This window comes from Heteronotia binoei, chromosome 21 (genome assembly GCF_032191835.1).
Source record: "Heteronotia binoei isolate CCM8104 ecotype False Entrance Well chromosome 21, APGP_CSIRO_Hbin_v1, whole genome shotgun sequence".
Taxonomy (NCBI): Eukaryota; Metazoa; Chordata; class Lepidosauria; order Squamata; family Gekkonidae; genus Heteronotia; species Heteronotia binoei.
The window spans coordinates 166,719,583-166,735,632 of NC_083243.1; the positions used below are offsets into that span (position 1 = coordinate 166,719,583).

A 16,050-nucleotide genomic window follows, 5' to 3' on the forward strand; every position below is an offset into this window, starting at 1 on the left:
CGGGAGCAGTTTTCGCGCCCTTTTTCGCCCGCCGGTGCACGATCTCCAGCCTTTTTTTTTTTTGGAATGTCAGGCTAAGATCACTATAGCGCTATAACGATGTATCACTACAGCATCACCATAGGGATGCCTGGGTTCCATTAAGATGCCAGAGATTGCCGCCGCCGCTGAAACTTGGTAACTTATCTCAATGGAGCCTAGCCATCTCTATGGTGGTGCTGTTGTGATACGACGCTATAGCGCTATAGCGATCTTTGCCCGAGGTTCAAAAAAAAAAATAAGCCGGAGATCACGCGCCGGCAGGCGAAAACGGCTGGGGCTGGTGGAAGCGAGACAAAAGCAGAACAGTGTGAAATGGCTTACTTCAATCACGGAACCCTACCGGGAAAAAAACCATGTGTCTGAAAACTCCCATCCCTGTCTCAAATTACTGCAAGGCGGCACAATACCGACTCCCTTTCGGTTTCCATCGGTAAGCGTGAAAAGGCCCATAGTCTGTACACACAGAACTGTCCTCTCCAAACGTGATGCACATGTGTAGTGATCACACCTTCAGGCTGATGTACAGGAGCTGTCATGTCCAAATTGCCTTTGCTTGTACCTACCTTCTACTGGATCACACACAAAGGAGCACATTAGAAAAGGGGGAGAAGCAGAGAAGTCTGCAGGTGAGAGTTACTACAAATATTCTGCATTTTCCCCCATAGGTAGTCTTTGGAAGGGATCCTCTACCTTTCCCATATTAACCCTTGATATTTTCTCCTTTACAATGAAGAATAAGCAATACTCACATGACAGGATTAAAGGGCCGCTTGCTGCGGTCAGATTGTGACTGTTCTATGTTGATGGACTGGTTCAAGGCCTCCAGCTGTTCAAAAAAAGATCTGAGCTCATTTAACAAGCACTGTCGGAACTACCTCCTCAAGACCTAATCCTAAGCAGCACTGTAGATCCCTTGGTGACTGGCACAAAGCACACACCCTTCTCTCTTCTTCAACTGTATACCTGGGAGGAGATGAGTCTGGGAAGCAGGAGTTTTACACACCGCCCAAAGTCTCATTATGAGGAAGATATTGCAACTATTTTAAAAACATTGAAGAGGACTGGATCGGAAGTGTGATAGCATTGACAATTTAAACCCTCACACACTATTCCTCCCATGGAATCACACATCCCTTGAAGCTGCTATTAGCCACTAGGTACCAAAAAGAGAGAGGGGGGGGGTACCTGTTTTTTTTTTTCCATTGTGCCTAGTAACATGCCAGTAAGTGGGGACGGGGCAGAGAGTAATTTCCGCTGAGGAAGTACAAAGGAAAACATTTAACTGCCCCCCTCCTCCAGTACTGGAAAGCATGGCCTCCCCACAATGACTGGAGTCTTTTAAATGTCAAGTGATCCACCATAACTCTCCCAGTATTTATTTATTTATATTTGTATCCCAGCCTGCCCTGATGGGCTCAGGGTGGCTAACAACAGTTAAAACAACATAGTATTAATAATAAAATCACAATAAAATCATTGCACTCCATTTCCTACAATTTCAGATTACAATCCCAAAAATCCAGGATGGCATCATTATTGGTTTTTATTTAGCACTACCATATAATGATGTTGTTAGATGTTATTTGGTGCTCCACATTTATGCTGGGATGAGTTCAGATATCAATGCTGTGGGATGGTGGTTGCCTCCCCGTTAGATATTAAATGCCAGTTAAAACGATTCTGTTTTGCAGGCCCTGTGAAATTGTGGCAAGTCCCACAGCGCTCTGATGTTTTCAGAAACTGCGTTCCACAGAGCAGGGACAGCCGAGCTTCTTTTGGCCCAGGGAGCATGAGAAGATTTCGTGAACTTGATCGTGGTGGTCTCTGAGGCTCATATGCGGAAAGGCGGTCCCAAAGGTAGACAGGTCCCAGGCCATATAGGGCTTTAAAGGTCATAACCAGCACCTTGAAGCAAATCCAGAACGCCACAGGCAACCAAGTGCAGCGATTCCAGCTAATTACTCTGTTTTTAATGTTTTTAACTGTTTAAATATTTAACTGTTTATACTTGAAATTGTTTAAATTTTATTGTTGGAAGCCGCCCTGAGCCATTCGTGGGAAGGGAGGGATATAAATCCCAAATAAATAAATAAAAAAATAAAAAAAAGGTGCTCCCATAATGGTAGCTGCATTAACAACCTGACTGCTGCATTTTGCACTAGTTGCAGCTTCCAGATTTGCGTTAAGGGCAGCCCCGTGTAGAGGACGTTACAGTAGTCTGTTCTTGAGATGACTGTCACATGGATCACTGTTGCCAAGTTGCCACGCTCCAGGTATGGAATCAACTGGCTTACCCTCCTAAGATGATAAAATGCAGATTTGGCAGTGGCTGCTACCTGGGCCTCCATAGCCAGTGAAGGCTCCAGGAGCACCCCTAGTCTCTTGACCCTAGAAGCTGGCACTAAAGGCGCCCCATCAAAGGTTGACAGGGGAATCGCTCTACCCAGACTGCAGCGGCTCAGGCACAGAACCTTCGTCTTCATTGGATTCAATTTCAGTCAGCTCTGCCTGAGCCATTTCACTATGGCTTGCAATGCCAGGTCCAGATTTTCCAGGGTGCATCTGGACAGTAGTCTAAAGGTTTCTTTTTTGTTTCCCAAAAAGAAGCATATGTATGAGAAAAGCTAATGTGGCTAAGTGCCAAAAAACTGAAGCTCAGTCCAGACAGAGAGTGTTACACTCCTCTAAATCAATCGAAATCCAGTGGGCTCAAAAGAGTGTAATTCTGCTTAGGGATGTGCCAGCAGTCACCTATATATAAAACATAAACTGTTCTATTCAGTCTGATTCACAACATTGAAACCACTTGCTTACACAGATGTCCACACTCCCCAGTTGTTCCCCATAAACTCAATAGGTTTACGCTGATGTTTACATGGCAATATCAGCAGATACAGCCATTGGCATCCATGGAGCCTCCCACCAGCCTGCCATCAGCCTCTTTGATTACCACAAGTGCCCTGCTTTAAACTTGCCTTCACACCATGTAGTTTCAGGTAGAAGCACTCAAGGGGTTTCAAGCCCTCTGGAGTTTTGACATACTTGGCATCACCAATCATGCCGATGTAGACTGTGACCTGGAAGTGATTCTTCTTTTGGCACACGAAAGCATCATCACCCACCGAGAAGTTAAACCCTTTATCTGCATCCACCCGGTAGGTGGGCATTGGCCTGTGCACCAAAGAAGGATTAAGACAAGAAAGAAAGTATCAGGCAAAAGGAGAGATGAGTCAGAAACCTAATTCATGATATGAATCCAGTGCCACTGCTTATGGACACGCCCCTGCCAGAATCAAGAACTGCACAGGCTTCTTCTTCCACCATCAGTGAACAGTCTTATGAAAACTATAAACAGAACAGTGTATTTTGCCCCCTCACAGAACTGGCAGGTTGGAGATATGAAAGAAACATTTCCAGCAAGCACTCTGAGAACTACTGTTCTTCCCCCACCCCCCTCAGTCTCAGATGCCTTATTCTGGAAGCACTGCTTTTGGGTTCAAGCACCCTATGTAACACCAGGAAAGCATTTCTGTTCTTTGATGCCTTTACTCCTAGCTTAAGGTAAAAACATAAAGGTGCAAGCAGTTACATACACTCAGCCTAATCTATCTCACAGGGATGTTGTGAAGATAACATGGAGGAGAAGAGAACAATGTAAGCTTCTTTTGGTATAAATGAAGTAAATAAATAGCTTTTCCTAGCATTCAACAATGTATCAAATGGAAGTACTTGTTCCAGAAGAGGAACAAAATGCCCCATATGAAATCACCAGAACAGCCTTGAATCTCCAATTTTTTTTTTAGAATGCAGTGCCCTGAGACATTAAGAAGGAAAGAAAATGTTCGCCTCAAGTCTCTCCTCTTAAAGCACAAGCAACCAGGTGCTTTTACAGAAAGAGACCTGTCTTCTTTTATAAATCAGATCCATAACTAGCCAGGGAATAAGAAATTTGGTCATTTGAAAATTTTAACTATGTGACTAAGTTGATGGAAAACTCCAGGTATCACATTTTTCACATGCAAATAAAGAAACACCCAGAGCTTGAATTTTCTCCTCTCATAATCAGAAAGAAAATCTTGTCTCTGATACAAAGCTAATCCAATCTCCTTAAGAGAAGTAAATTGTCAACATATTTGCAAAGAGTCAAAGTTTTCTCTTTTGCAAGGAACTTTTGTCCTAGCAACTTTCACTGGATTTTGGCTAGGAAAACTTTTGCAGACCCTTTTTAGCTGTTTTAGGAAAGAAAAGACAGCCAAATTTAGTCTTAATTGTAGAAATAAGAAGTGTAAAATCTGAGCCCCCCACCAGGCAGATATCTCATCACCTTCCCCATCTTGTGTTTAAAAGTTTCTTAACCTGGGGGGAAAAGAACTGTATCCTGGAAAATTTATCAAGATCAGATAAGAGAATACTGGGATTAACTGCCCAGCAAGGTTTATCATCTTCTCTTTCTATCTTTTGTTAAACCAATTTTCTCTCTTCCAGCTTTAGAGAGAGAAGGATCTTTTATATATATATGCCCCATGGTATCTAAGGGGAGAGGCACAATTGAGATATTTTTCTGAATTCTCATCTTCTCCTGATTTTGGGTCTAAAGATACAAATTCAAACGTTTGAAATTCTGCAAGAATGTTTCCATAAACAAAATGAGTAGTTCTAGAAGACCACTCCCAGCCAGGAAGATGCCTGGAAGGAAAGATGTGCATATGTTGAAAGAAGCAAGTCAGCTTGTAAGCTTCTTGGCTTGCTCAAAACACTACTGTGTTTTGCAAGGGTGCCAGTCTCCAGGTGGAACCTGGAGATCACTCCCAAAAATATAATGTAATGCCCAGAACATTAAGGCCAGTGCCTCTGGGAGAGAAAGTGTCCAAGAAAATGAACTGCACGCCTTGTAATCTTCAAATTTAATTCAAATATTCAGAAATCTCCAGCCTGGAGCTGGCATCCCAAAATTCCACTTACAGCTAATATTTCTCTGCTAGAGAAAAGACTCTGCCTGTAAACTGCCCTGAGGCTAAGAGTTCTCCTAGATTAAAAGCTTTTTCTCTGATAATTTTTATTTTGCTTTACCTTTTGAGTCTGAAAATATTTTTCTATTGGCCGTTATCAGTTTCCCTTGTACTTAGATTTTGTAGCTTTAATTTTAAGGAGAACACTTTTAAGATATTCAGCTTGTGATCTCCTTTGTTTTAAAGAAATGGTGCACCTAACAGATCTTTTGTTAAGTTTTTTTTTAATCTGAGACAATGGGTTAAAAGTTTATATTTGCAATTTTGGGTTTATATGGAACATCTTTTTCTGCTAACGCAATACAGTATCAAACCTTTTGGAAATTTTATTTCTCTTGTGATTTTTGTTAAGTACATCTCATACCAGAAGCATGTGGTCTTCAAGTGTTACATCTAACACAGTTTTCTATCTTACTTTGAACTGCTTCCCAATGTTTCATTCATTTAAATCTGAAAATTCCTTTTGTTGTTGGACTGAAATTTTATTTTCTGAAAAGAACAGTGTTTTAAATTTCCACCTCACAAATTTTGGTTTCTACAAGACCTCTTTTCATTTGAAATTATAGCATGTGTTATAGAAGAACATCTGTACCCTTCCTTGGGTAAAACTACCCTCTCATTATGCATCTTCTCTCTTAAGTCTTAAGAAACTAATACTTTGTTTTACCAGTGATCCAGTTATTCTGTGTCTTGTTTCCCATAGAAATACCTTTTCTAGATTTGTTGGTAATTCAGTAGGCAGAATTCCTGAAAACTCTTGGTCTTCATTAGAAATCTGGACTTTAATAATGTTCTGCATTCCTCAAATGTATATCTTCATTTGCTCTCTTAATGTCATTTATAGTTATGTTCCGTCTATGAACTCTGCATATCAATCTTCCTATTCAGCTGTTTGGTGAACCTCTTACCTGCGGAAAGAGGCATCTATATGCTTATCTATCTTATTTTATGCCTCCATCTATAGTATCTTGTTAGAGCTTGACCTTTTCTGAGTGTTTTGTTTAGAAAAGCCTTTCTATGTTTCATGTTCTTACCACGGTAGGACTCCAATTCTGCTTGATTTTGTGTTTCAATTCACTCTCCAGTCCTGGCCAGGCTTGCTACTGGATAACACATTTCCATTTGCTTGTTTTAAGTTTCTGCCTCTCCAATATTTCAACCTTCTTTGTCAAGATGCATTAACCAGAATTTGCTTTCCAGGATTGTTTTGTTATATATAAAGGAAATCCGGATCTGCAATTCAAGTTTAGTGCATGCTCATTGTTATATAGTAGTTTTAAGAATTGCTGGTATGTCTGCTAAGAATTGTTTGTTTAAGGATTAATTATTATTTGCTTTTAGGATTTTGTTGTTAAAGTTTGTTGAAACCCACTCTCACATCTATGTGAAACCCAAAGAACAAATTTTGGATGAGCTGACACAGAGGAAAATGGGGTTCAGTGGAACTTGAACACCCCACTGATTTCCAATGGTTTAAATTTTCTAATCCAGTTCTCTAATCATTTTGGGTCTGATCCCTCGCATACATGTATGTTAATGCTGGCATTGTTCTATTGAGGCCTCAGTTTTGTTTTGTGTGTTTGTTTTTGAAGTTTTTCTTATTTTTGACAATTTCATATATACATAGCTATAGCAAAAGTTTTTGTCTCCCTTTTTGTGTCTGAATGTGTGTATCTTAATCACCCAGGCTACAACAAGGTGTTTGCCATAAAGGCACATGAGTTGATCCAGTTTATAGCATGTCACTTGCATATGTCCCTTGTTATTGCTTATGTGTCTTAGAAATTGAGATGAGTTCTTGTATTCTTGCATCATAACTAGTAATGTTTTATTGATAAAGAAATAAGTTCTCTAGGATCCTTCCAAGATTTATGTTCACAAATTTAGACTGGACATATGTAATTATTCAATGCATATACTATGAATGGATTTCCCTGTTCAAGTGACTGATTATCTCAAAAATGAAATGTATCTCTAGCCTCCTCTACCTCCTCCTCAAGATCGTCCCAAATTTCAGTGATAGTTAGTCTTCAGTACCAAGACACACAGTCCCCTTTTTCCTGATTGGATTGTTTTTTTTAAATTTTCAACTCATGTATAACTTATTTTTTGTAGTTGATATTCCTAAGCCCTTTTCCTTTGTCCCAACTGTGTCTCAACCGTGGTTGTTTGAAGTCTGATCGGCAGCGCGTCATGAAATGTGGCACACACCCTCCAAGGATTGGGCAGTGCCAAAGGGGGGGAAATTGATACCAGAGTGCTGCCGAATAAAGAGGGTAGCCTTAAAAGACATGGGCGGCCCTCTCAAGCTAGTCTGTGTGCCCAGAAAGGCCCCATGATGGAGACCAGGAAAACTCCATATTGGAAGGCTGGGCTGCATAGCCAAGGCATGCCTCTGAGTGACCTTCCCCCCACCCACATCTCTAGATGGAAAAATACTGGGATGTGCCAGTGTGAATGGATAATCCTATTACTGTCTCTCCTCCTCTCGTGACTCATCTTTACCCCATCTCTGTCAATATACTATTTTATTACCCCATTGTAGTGTCATTTCAGTCTTTCCTGGGAATGTCAAAACCAAATTGTCACCTAGCTGCCCTTCCTGAGTGGTCATACAGAATTAATTTGTTTATGATGATGATGGTCAGTTTCCTTCAGACTTAAATAAGCTTTCAGAAGACTGAAAGGTGGGAATGAAGGGGGATCCCTGAATAATTAATGAATACCCCTATGATAATGAATAAAAGCATGCTTCTGCCTTCAGAACTAGGATGTCTGATGCAACTCTTCGTTAGAAGCACAGACAGCCCCAAGTGGGTGTGAATTCAAGGTTTTATATTAGATAAAGAGACAGTGACCTCATTGAGGCCTCTGAATGTGTATTAGATAACAAAAGGGCCTCAGAGAAGCTTCTTGCTGAAGCTGATCAAGGAAGGAGACAGGAGAAGTGGAAAAGTGCTAGAAGTTACAGGGGGTGGAGAATATTGAATCAGATAAGCCTGTATGAATAAAACTGGCTGTATGTAGAATGATTGGAACTTAGTCATTTTGGGGGCCCATGGCTGACTAAGTTCTGCTCTTGGTGCCAAAAGTAAACCTCGTTTCATACCAGTAAGTCTGTGTGGACCTCGTTATTTCTCTGCTTCATTACCAATCTTACTACACAATACTGAGCTAGATGGATCAATGATAATATCATCTGTTTGATTAACTGATTAAATCAGTGCATGAAAGGAAAAACATTTTTGCTATTAGATACTTGCCTTTGTTGTAGCAGGTATCCTCAAAGACAAACCATTCTTTCTCTCATATTTTATGACAGCATCTTCTGTCATTATTATCAGGATCTTTATTAAATTTATTTTGTTAAGAATTAATAACATGACTGCCGAGTTAATTAAGGGAGTTGATCAAAAGGTTTTTTAAATTAATCAATGAATTTACTTGATGAAGTATTGCAGTCTTACTTTAAACCCATATGTTTGGGAAAGGCATAAAGAGGAAGGATCAGTCTAAGGGCTTCATCAAGAAATAGGCGTAAGGGAATGAAGGACAAAGCGATGGATGGTGGAGAAAGATAGAGTCTGGGATCAACAGGATACTTGCAACAAGTGGAGCAGACAGGAGTAGCTCAGCACTTGCCAGATCCATTGCTAGTTTGTATGTGTTTGTCTAGAGGCATGACTAGAATAGAAGTTAAATATTTCCTTTAGGCAGAAAAGACTGGTCTTGTGTATGTTGATAATCTTCCTAAGAGTTCTTCTAAGACATGCCAGAGTGGATGTATGCTGTCAGCACATCCTTGCCAGGCACTGTAAGGAGCCATTTAGTTCTTCCGCATAGTAACAGGGGGACCCTGAGCTGCCAGAGATGTGCCTTGAACAAAAAACAGATGGTGGTCACATAACAAGCTACCTCAGTCAGTAAGTATGAGAGGAATTTCTCTCCCCCTCATACCCCTTTTCCTCACATTTTTGGTCCTTCACTTTGCTATTAATTTTTTCCCAGCCTATGCTATTCAAACAGCAAATTATTCCCCTCCACCATTCAAAGAGCAGGCTTCCTTCCTCATCATTTCTCCTCAGGCCTAGCTATTTGGTGTGTGGCTTCCATATTCCACTGTGATTATATCAGATCTGCCACTCAGAAATTAAAGGAGCGAAAGAAAATACAGGAAAGGCAAAGCATCCTAAGGCAAATGGGAGCCCCTCAAAGATGTTCTGGTTAATGTCTGCCTAGGCTGATAGTTGACCTTTGAGTATGTCCCTTGGAAGGTTCTGGCCTGGAAGGATATTTGCTGGAATAGCATATCAGTTCCTAGGTCCATTTATATAGGGTGTTTTTACACTTACAGTCTGTGACTCTCTATCACCACATTGGAAACTCACCTTTTACACAACCTAACATTCTCACAACTGTTTTGCATTGTTGCTGCCCGAAGCATCTACGTTTGTTTCTGTGAGATGGGTTCTGGTGCTGCTGCAACGTTTTTCTCAAAACTAGTTTTGATCCGGTCATTTCTCTACAGGCGTTTCAAACTTGTATTGTAGAAGTTTTCATGCATTTTAAAAGACTCTTTGCCAACAGTAGTTTGCATGAGAACTGACAGCACTTGAAATTTTTACATATCATTGCTTGCCTCATCTTGTAATTTAAATTTGTATTGTTTTTGCAGTGTTGACACGATTTCCAAGCAATCATATACATTTAACTAAGCACTGGTACTCCGGCTGTCCTCTGATCAGAGACACACCCCCCCCACACACACAAACTGAAATGCTTTCAACAGACAATATAAAAGTTTGGCTATGCAAAATGAGCAGAGCAAATTCACAAATGTAAAAGGAAACTAATTAAAGCGGAACGGTGGCAGACGATTTGAAGACTCTAAAACTCTGGATCAAACTGAATGTAAAAACACCCATAGTGTACTTGCAAACACTCAACAGGCTGCAATCAAAATCTTAGCTGCCAGTAATAGTAAACTAGGGTTTTTGGGGGGGCAGTGGGGGCAATTTTCATGTTACACAAAAATGCATGCAACACATTTAAATCTTTAAATGAAAAGCAAGTTTTAGGAAGCTACAATGTTGATCAGGAAGAGAAGTGGGGAGCATGTCTAGCCCTTTCCTTGTTGACTTTTTTTTCTGTTCAAAATCACCCAACTGCTTCTCATAACTGTGGTATTCCAGATGCATAACTACCACAGCAAATATACAACTTGAACCTCATAGCATGGAAAACAAAGTAGGCATGTTGGAGGAAAAAATGATGATAGGGAAAGGGTTATGCACCCCTTCCCCACCTGCTCTCCATCACAGCCTCCTGAGACTGCTTTTAATGTATAAATAAGCCAGGACTTCCTTACACACACTTGTTTGTCAGAACGTTAAGCATTAAATGGATTCTTTACATGATGAAAAGAAATGGAAGATTCACAGAAGGACAAGGAGGAACTTATAGTGCCATGCTAAGCAGTGTTAAATAATTCCAAACCTAGTGATGTTAGTGGATTTGGATGTGTTAAGCTCTGATTAGCATGGTACTACAAGTCTGCTATCTTTATGATGGAAGACTGTGAAGGGTTATGAACCTAACATGGCCAGTATCTGCCAGAGGTTCAAATAATTAAGATCCATGATAATATTTTAAGCTACAACACAGACGTTAAACAATTGGCATAACAGTGACTAGGATGACATCAGAAACATTACCTAAAATATATACCTAATAAGAAGATGTAACCAAGACATTGCACCTCACAAAAAAAGTCTATGAATTAGCTCAAGAGCATCCCACCAATGAGAACTGTCTCCAAAAAAATCTGCCAGCCAACAGAAATCGGACTTTGTTATCATCTGGTGAAAACCAGAAGCCTATACAGAAACTGAATATTTACCTAACACGGTAAAACCGTCACCTGTCCTTTATGCCAGAGTTGCAATGTAGCCAGAAACAGGGAAACATGAGTAGTATCTCCATAGTTATGCTATCTGGCTCCCATGTTTGTGTGAGATTTGCTGACATGCAGTTTCCAAAGCTGATACACACCAAGGAAAGTTCATTGGAAACCATCTTCTAACCCTTCAGAATATGAGACATTGATCTTAAAAACTGACAAAGCCCATTGACCTGTCTCACAATTTAATCCTTTCAGGTCAGTACACTGATTTCTTTAAACACGATGCCCCGAACCGGGATAGCCCAAGCTAGCCTGCTCTCATCATATGCTGTAAGCTAAACAGGTTAAGTCCTACACACAATTAAGATGGGAGACCACCAAGAAAGTCCAAGGAAGAACCACCTCTGAATGTCTCTTGCCTTGACAACCCTACAGTGTCACCATAAGCTGGATGAAACTAGATGGGGGGAAAAACCCATACACACAAAAAAAATCACTTTGGCCGGGGCCAGACGGGCAGTTTAAGCGGCCCCAGGGATGGCAGGCGAGTGGACTAAAAAGATGCATCCAAACGCGCACATCTGCCTGCTATCCTGCTCCCACCTACAACCCATCCCCACTGTATCTGGAACCAGTCCAAAAAGGTACCACGTTGAAAGTGGTACCTAATCGCTAGGGCACCTTTGAAGTGCCTCCCCAGCCATCTGGATGGCCGGGAAGCAGCCAGCAAGTGCCTGGGGAGCTGCGGATGGGGCACATGAGTGCTCTGGATGCACTGATCTGCCCTGATCTGCAGGCCGTCTGGAGGCTCTGGGGTGGAACCAACCTATGAGTACTGTCTGCCATTTAACTGTAGCCCTTCCATTCTAGTATCCTGTTTCATCTCACAATCGAACTTGAATAGCTGCAAATGAGATCAAATGGATAAGTGCAGAAAGTTAGTGTTCTCTAGAAACTGTGATCCATGGTCCTCTCTTTCAAGGGTAACCCTATGTACCAAAGACTCTTTGGAAGGCAGAAGAGCTAGGTTCAGGACAACAGATAACACTACCATTTCCAGATACATGCAGCATCTCACATATCATATTCCATGCTTTATACTATGGAAAACATTGTGGTCCCAGGCAGGTATCAGTTGATGATGCACTTATATTTTATAGTCTCTGTGTCACTGTATGATGTCACTGTATTATCTCCAGGATTTGTCCAAACATGAAAACTCTCATAAATTTAAAATGTGATACATTTTGCACAAACCTGAATATAAATCCTACCAAAACAAAACAAAACAAAACAAAAAAACGGTTAGTGGGTACAATCTTATTGCATATGTATGCAATTTCTGTGGTTTAGGCATCTCAACCTGTATCTTTCCATTTGAAACTGTAAAATGTAGGTCACTAATGCCTTAGTTCTCAGCAAAATCTGTAATTTGATGTACCATTTAATCCTTATTATGAAATTATGGACATTCCCCATGAGCAGTTCTGAATGCTTTATTTTGCATTCATTTCAGTTGTAACGGAGATGCTTCTAGCACAGCAAAGTGTTACTCGTGTGCATATAGCATGATTCTTACTGGAGCAAGGTTTTCTTTTTTAAATCAGGCTAATCACCCTTCCAGACATTGATGCGGGACTGCCTTTCACTGTGAACAGAGGATGTTGCTAGATGAATTCCATCTAGAGCTGAAACGACCCCCTGTAACATTCCAGGCTGACAGCTATGTTGAAAGTTAATCAAGACATGTCTTAGTCATCCACTGCAGAACCAGAATGATTCTAAACAGAATTTATAGCTGATCCTCTCAACAAAGAAAGTCTACCTTTAAAGCTCTACTTTCCAGTGTACATGTCACTAGTTGAAAACAACCAGAAGGATGGTGAGGGTTTGACCAGTTATTTTCAGAGAAGGGGCTGACTCGTTCCTTTTCTCTTTCCCTCTTCCTCACATTTAGTTGAACAAAATGCAGTTATGCATTATTATGCATTGCCAGATATGCAAATCATATCACTGGTTGTCAGCAGAGGGAGTGGGGCAATACATAGCACATGTTTCATGCTCAGCTAGACATTACAAGGAAAAAGTGGTGGTAGGCCCATGCATCCTGGATTAGTCAGACCCTGAGAAGTATGCTTCTGATTGGAAAACGGAAGTCCAAGAACCACCTGACCCCACATGAACCTGCCCAATTACTGAGATCGTCTTCAGAGGCCCTGCTCTGCATGCCCTTGACTTCAGAGATTCAGTGGGTAGCTAATGGAGTCCATGCCTTTTTTATTTTGTCATCTCATCTTTCACTCCCTTTGTCTGGTGTCTATTCTTTAGACGGTTAAGCACTAGCTGAAGATATTTTATATCCCCAGAAGTAATTGAAATGTTGTTGCTTGGTTTTTTAATGCCCTGAGTTCTGTTAATGCAGCTCATTTATGCTTATACGTATTTTTACGGTCCACTGCTTCTATCATTTATTGTTAGCAGGGTTGTTAATGACTTATGTACTTGGATGCCAGAATTACCTGGGGTGGTTTACACCTTTTATTGCTGTTTATATTGAGTATAATAAATTTTATTGGTTTTCTAGAAAAAAGAAAGGAGTAGGGAAAGGGGAATAGAAAAGTGAAATTACAATTAGCAATACCATAATAATCCAATCTGCATGGTAATGAGTCATTAACATATTATCAAAGATTTCAGGTTTTCACGGCTGGTAACATCATTAGGGTTAGTAGAATCTTTCGGGATCAAGTGCCGTGTTCTACTGGAGAAAGTTTTCCTTCCAGACATTTCGTTCTCAGCTGCGGAGAACATCCTCAGTGGCGGAGAACATCCTGCTCCGGCTGCAACGCCACTGAGGATGTTCTCCGCAGCTGAGAATGAAACGTCTGGAAGGAAAACTTTCTCCAGTAGAACATGGCACTTGATCCCGAAAGATTCTACAAACCCTAATCATTAACATATTGTAATTCATTATACATCATATCTTCTTAAACTGTATGACGTATTACATAAGTAGTAAGTTCTCCTCTTAACTATCTATCTGTCATTATTAATTTATATTTCTAGTATTTCTAGTTTAACATCCTGTAAGAGCTAAAAATAAAAGAATAAAAGTTCACACCATTAATTCGTAATTATCTAGCCACACATATAACTTTCCCCAATATTTCTTTGCTTCTTCCTTAGATTTCCCAGCCAGCAACTGAGATAAGTAGTCCATCTCCGCTGTTTCCAAGATTTTCCCCATCAAATCTGATCTCATAGGGATTGCCTGAAGTTTCCATTTCTGTGCAAGCAAAATTCTAGCTGCTGTAATAATATGAGCCAATAAATGCTTAGTCTCTTTTGTATATTCATTAGGATATATGTTCAATAAAAATAGTTCTGATTTAAATTGGATCTGAGCCTTCAAAATTCTCTGTAGAAGTACATGCACCATCTTCCAATAGTCTTTCACCATCTCACATGAGCACCACATATGATAAAACGACCCCACATGTTTTGTACATTTCCAGCACTTGTTTGACATATTTGAGTACATTTTAGAAAGTTTCTGAGGGGTTACATACCATCTATAAAACATTCAGATTTTCTTTAAAGGCTATTAACCTAGTTAGTTTAATATTAGATTTCCATAATGTCTCCCATTCCTCTAGCACAATATTACGGCCCACATTTTTTGCCCACTGGACCATACAGTCCTTTACAATCTCATCTTGCATCTTCATCTGTAGCAGGTATGAATATAAATTCAAAAGCAGTTTCTCGTGAGGGCCCAAAAAGATTTTATCAAATGGATATTGGTCTGTATTAAAACCCATTGTCTTGTCTTTGGCGTATCTAGACTCTATTTGTGTTCTCATCCACCAGTTCATTTTAATATCAGTGTCCTCTAATTCTTCCTTAAAACTTCAAAAGATTGTCTTTTTTCAGTAAATCTTCATATTTATAGTTCTGATTTGGATTTATGAGATTAGGCGGTGTAAATGCTTCCACCGGAGACACCCATCTTGGAATTTTCTGATAAATTTTCGATTTTAACCATGTCCATGTATGGTACAAAGATTTTCAAAGCCAATGATGTTTAAAATAAGAGTGTCCATCTAGTCTTTGATACCATAAGTACGCATGCCAACCCAAGGTCAGATCGTGTCTCTCTAGCAGTAACTGCCTTCTACCATTCAGTAGAGCCTAGTCTCTCACCCAAGTCAAAATCCGAGGCTCTATAGTACAGCTGCCAGTCAGGAAGACCCAGACCTGCTCTTGTTTTAGTGTCTTGTAGTATTTTTAATCTAATTCTAGGTTTTTTCTTACGCCAGATGTACTCAGAGACCATTTTATTCAAGTCTTGAAAAAACACAGTAGTTAAAAGCACCAGGGTAGTTTGAAATAAAAATAACAATCTTGGCAGAATATTCATTTTTATTGAAGCTATTCTTCCCATTAATGATATATTCAGGTCTTGCCATCTATCCAAGTTCTTTTTAATCTCTTTTAGCAATTTGTCAAAGTTGTCCATCTTTAAATCACTGCATTTATTCGAAATGTATATGCCCAAGTATTTCACTTTTTTCTCATAAGAGAATCCTGATTTTTGTTGAAAAAGGTCAATTTGTGCCATTGTCATGGTTTTTTGCCAAGAATTTTGTTTTAACATAGTTTACCTTCAAACCTGCCCAATAACCGAATTGATTAATTCTGTTTTTCAGAAACTCAATTGAGTCTAATGGTTGTTCTAATATAAAGACCACATTATTCGCAAAGGCCCTCAGTTTGTATTGTTCACCTTTAATCAATGCCCTTTAATACTTGGATCTTCTCTTATTTGATTATTCAATATTTCTAGGCACAAGATGAAAATAAGTGGTGAGAGAGGACAGCCTTGTCTTGTACCTTTCTGGATATCAATTGATTTGTTAATTCGCTATTCACCATCACCTTTTTTGGGAGGAATATATTGATTTTATCGTCTTCAAAAAGTTCTCACCACATTCTATACCTTTCAGTTGATGTATCATGAATTGCCAACTCACGTTGTCAAAGGCCTGCTCTGCATCCAAACAGATTAGTGCCAATTGTTTCTCTGGATGACTCTCA

General features: G+C 39.9%; 1 protein-coding gene across 3 annotated transcripts in view; it reads right to left on the minus strand.

Moving 5' to 3' along the window:
* MYRF (myelin regulatory factor) overlaps positions 1-16,050 on the minus strand; it is a 176,155-nt gene that overhangs the window by 47,157 nt on the left and 112,948 nt on the right. For all 3 annotated transcript variants that reach the window (XM_060263182.1, XM_060263179.1, XM_060263181.1), the window contains 2 exons: positions 3,018-3,213; positions 792-868 (listed from right to left, as the gene is read on the minus strand). In XM_060263182.1, coding sequence (XP_060119165.1) covers positions 792-868; positions 3,018-3,213 — 273 coding nt within the window. The remainder of the gene's footprint in view (positions 1-791; positions 869-3,017; positions 3,214-16,050) is intronic.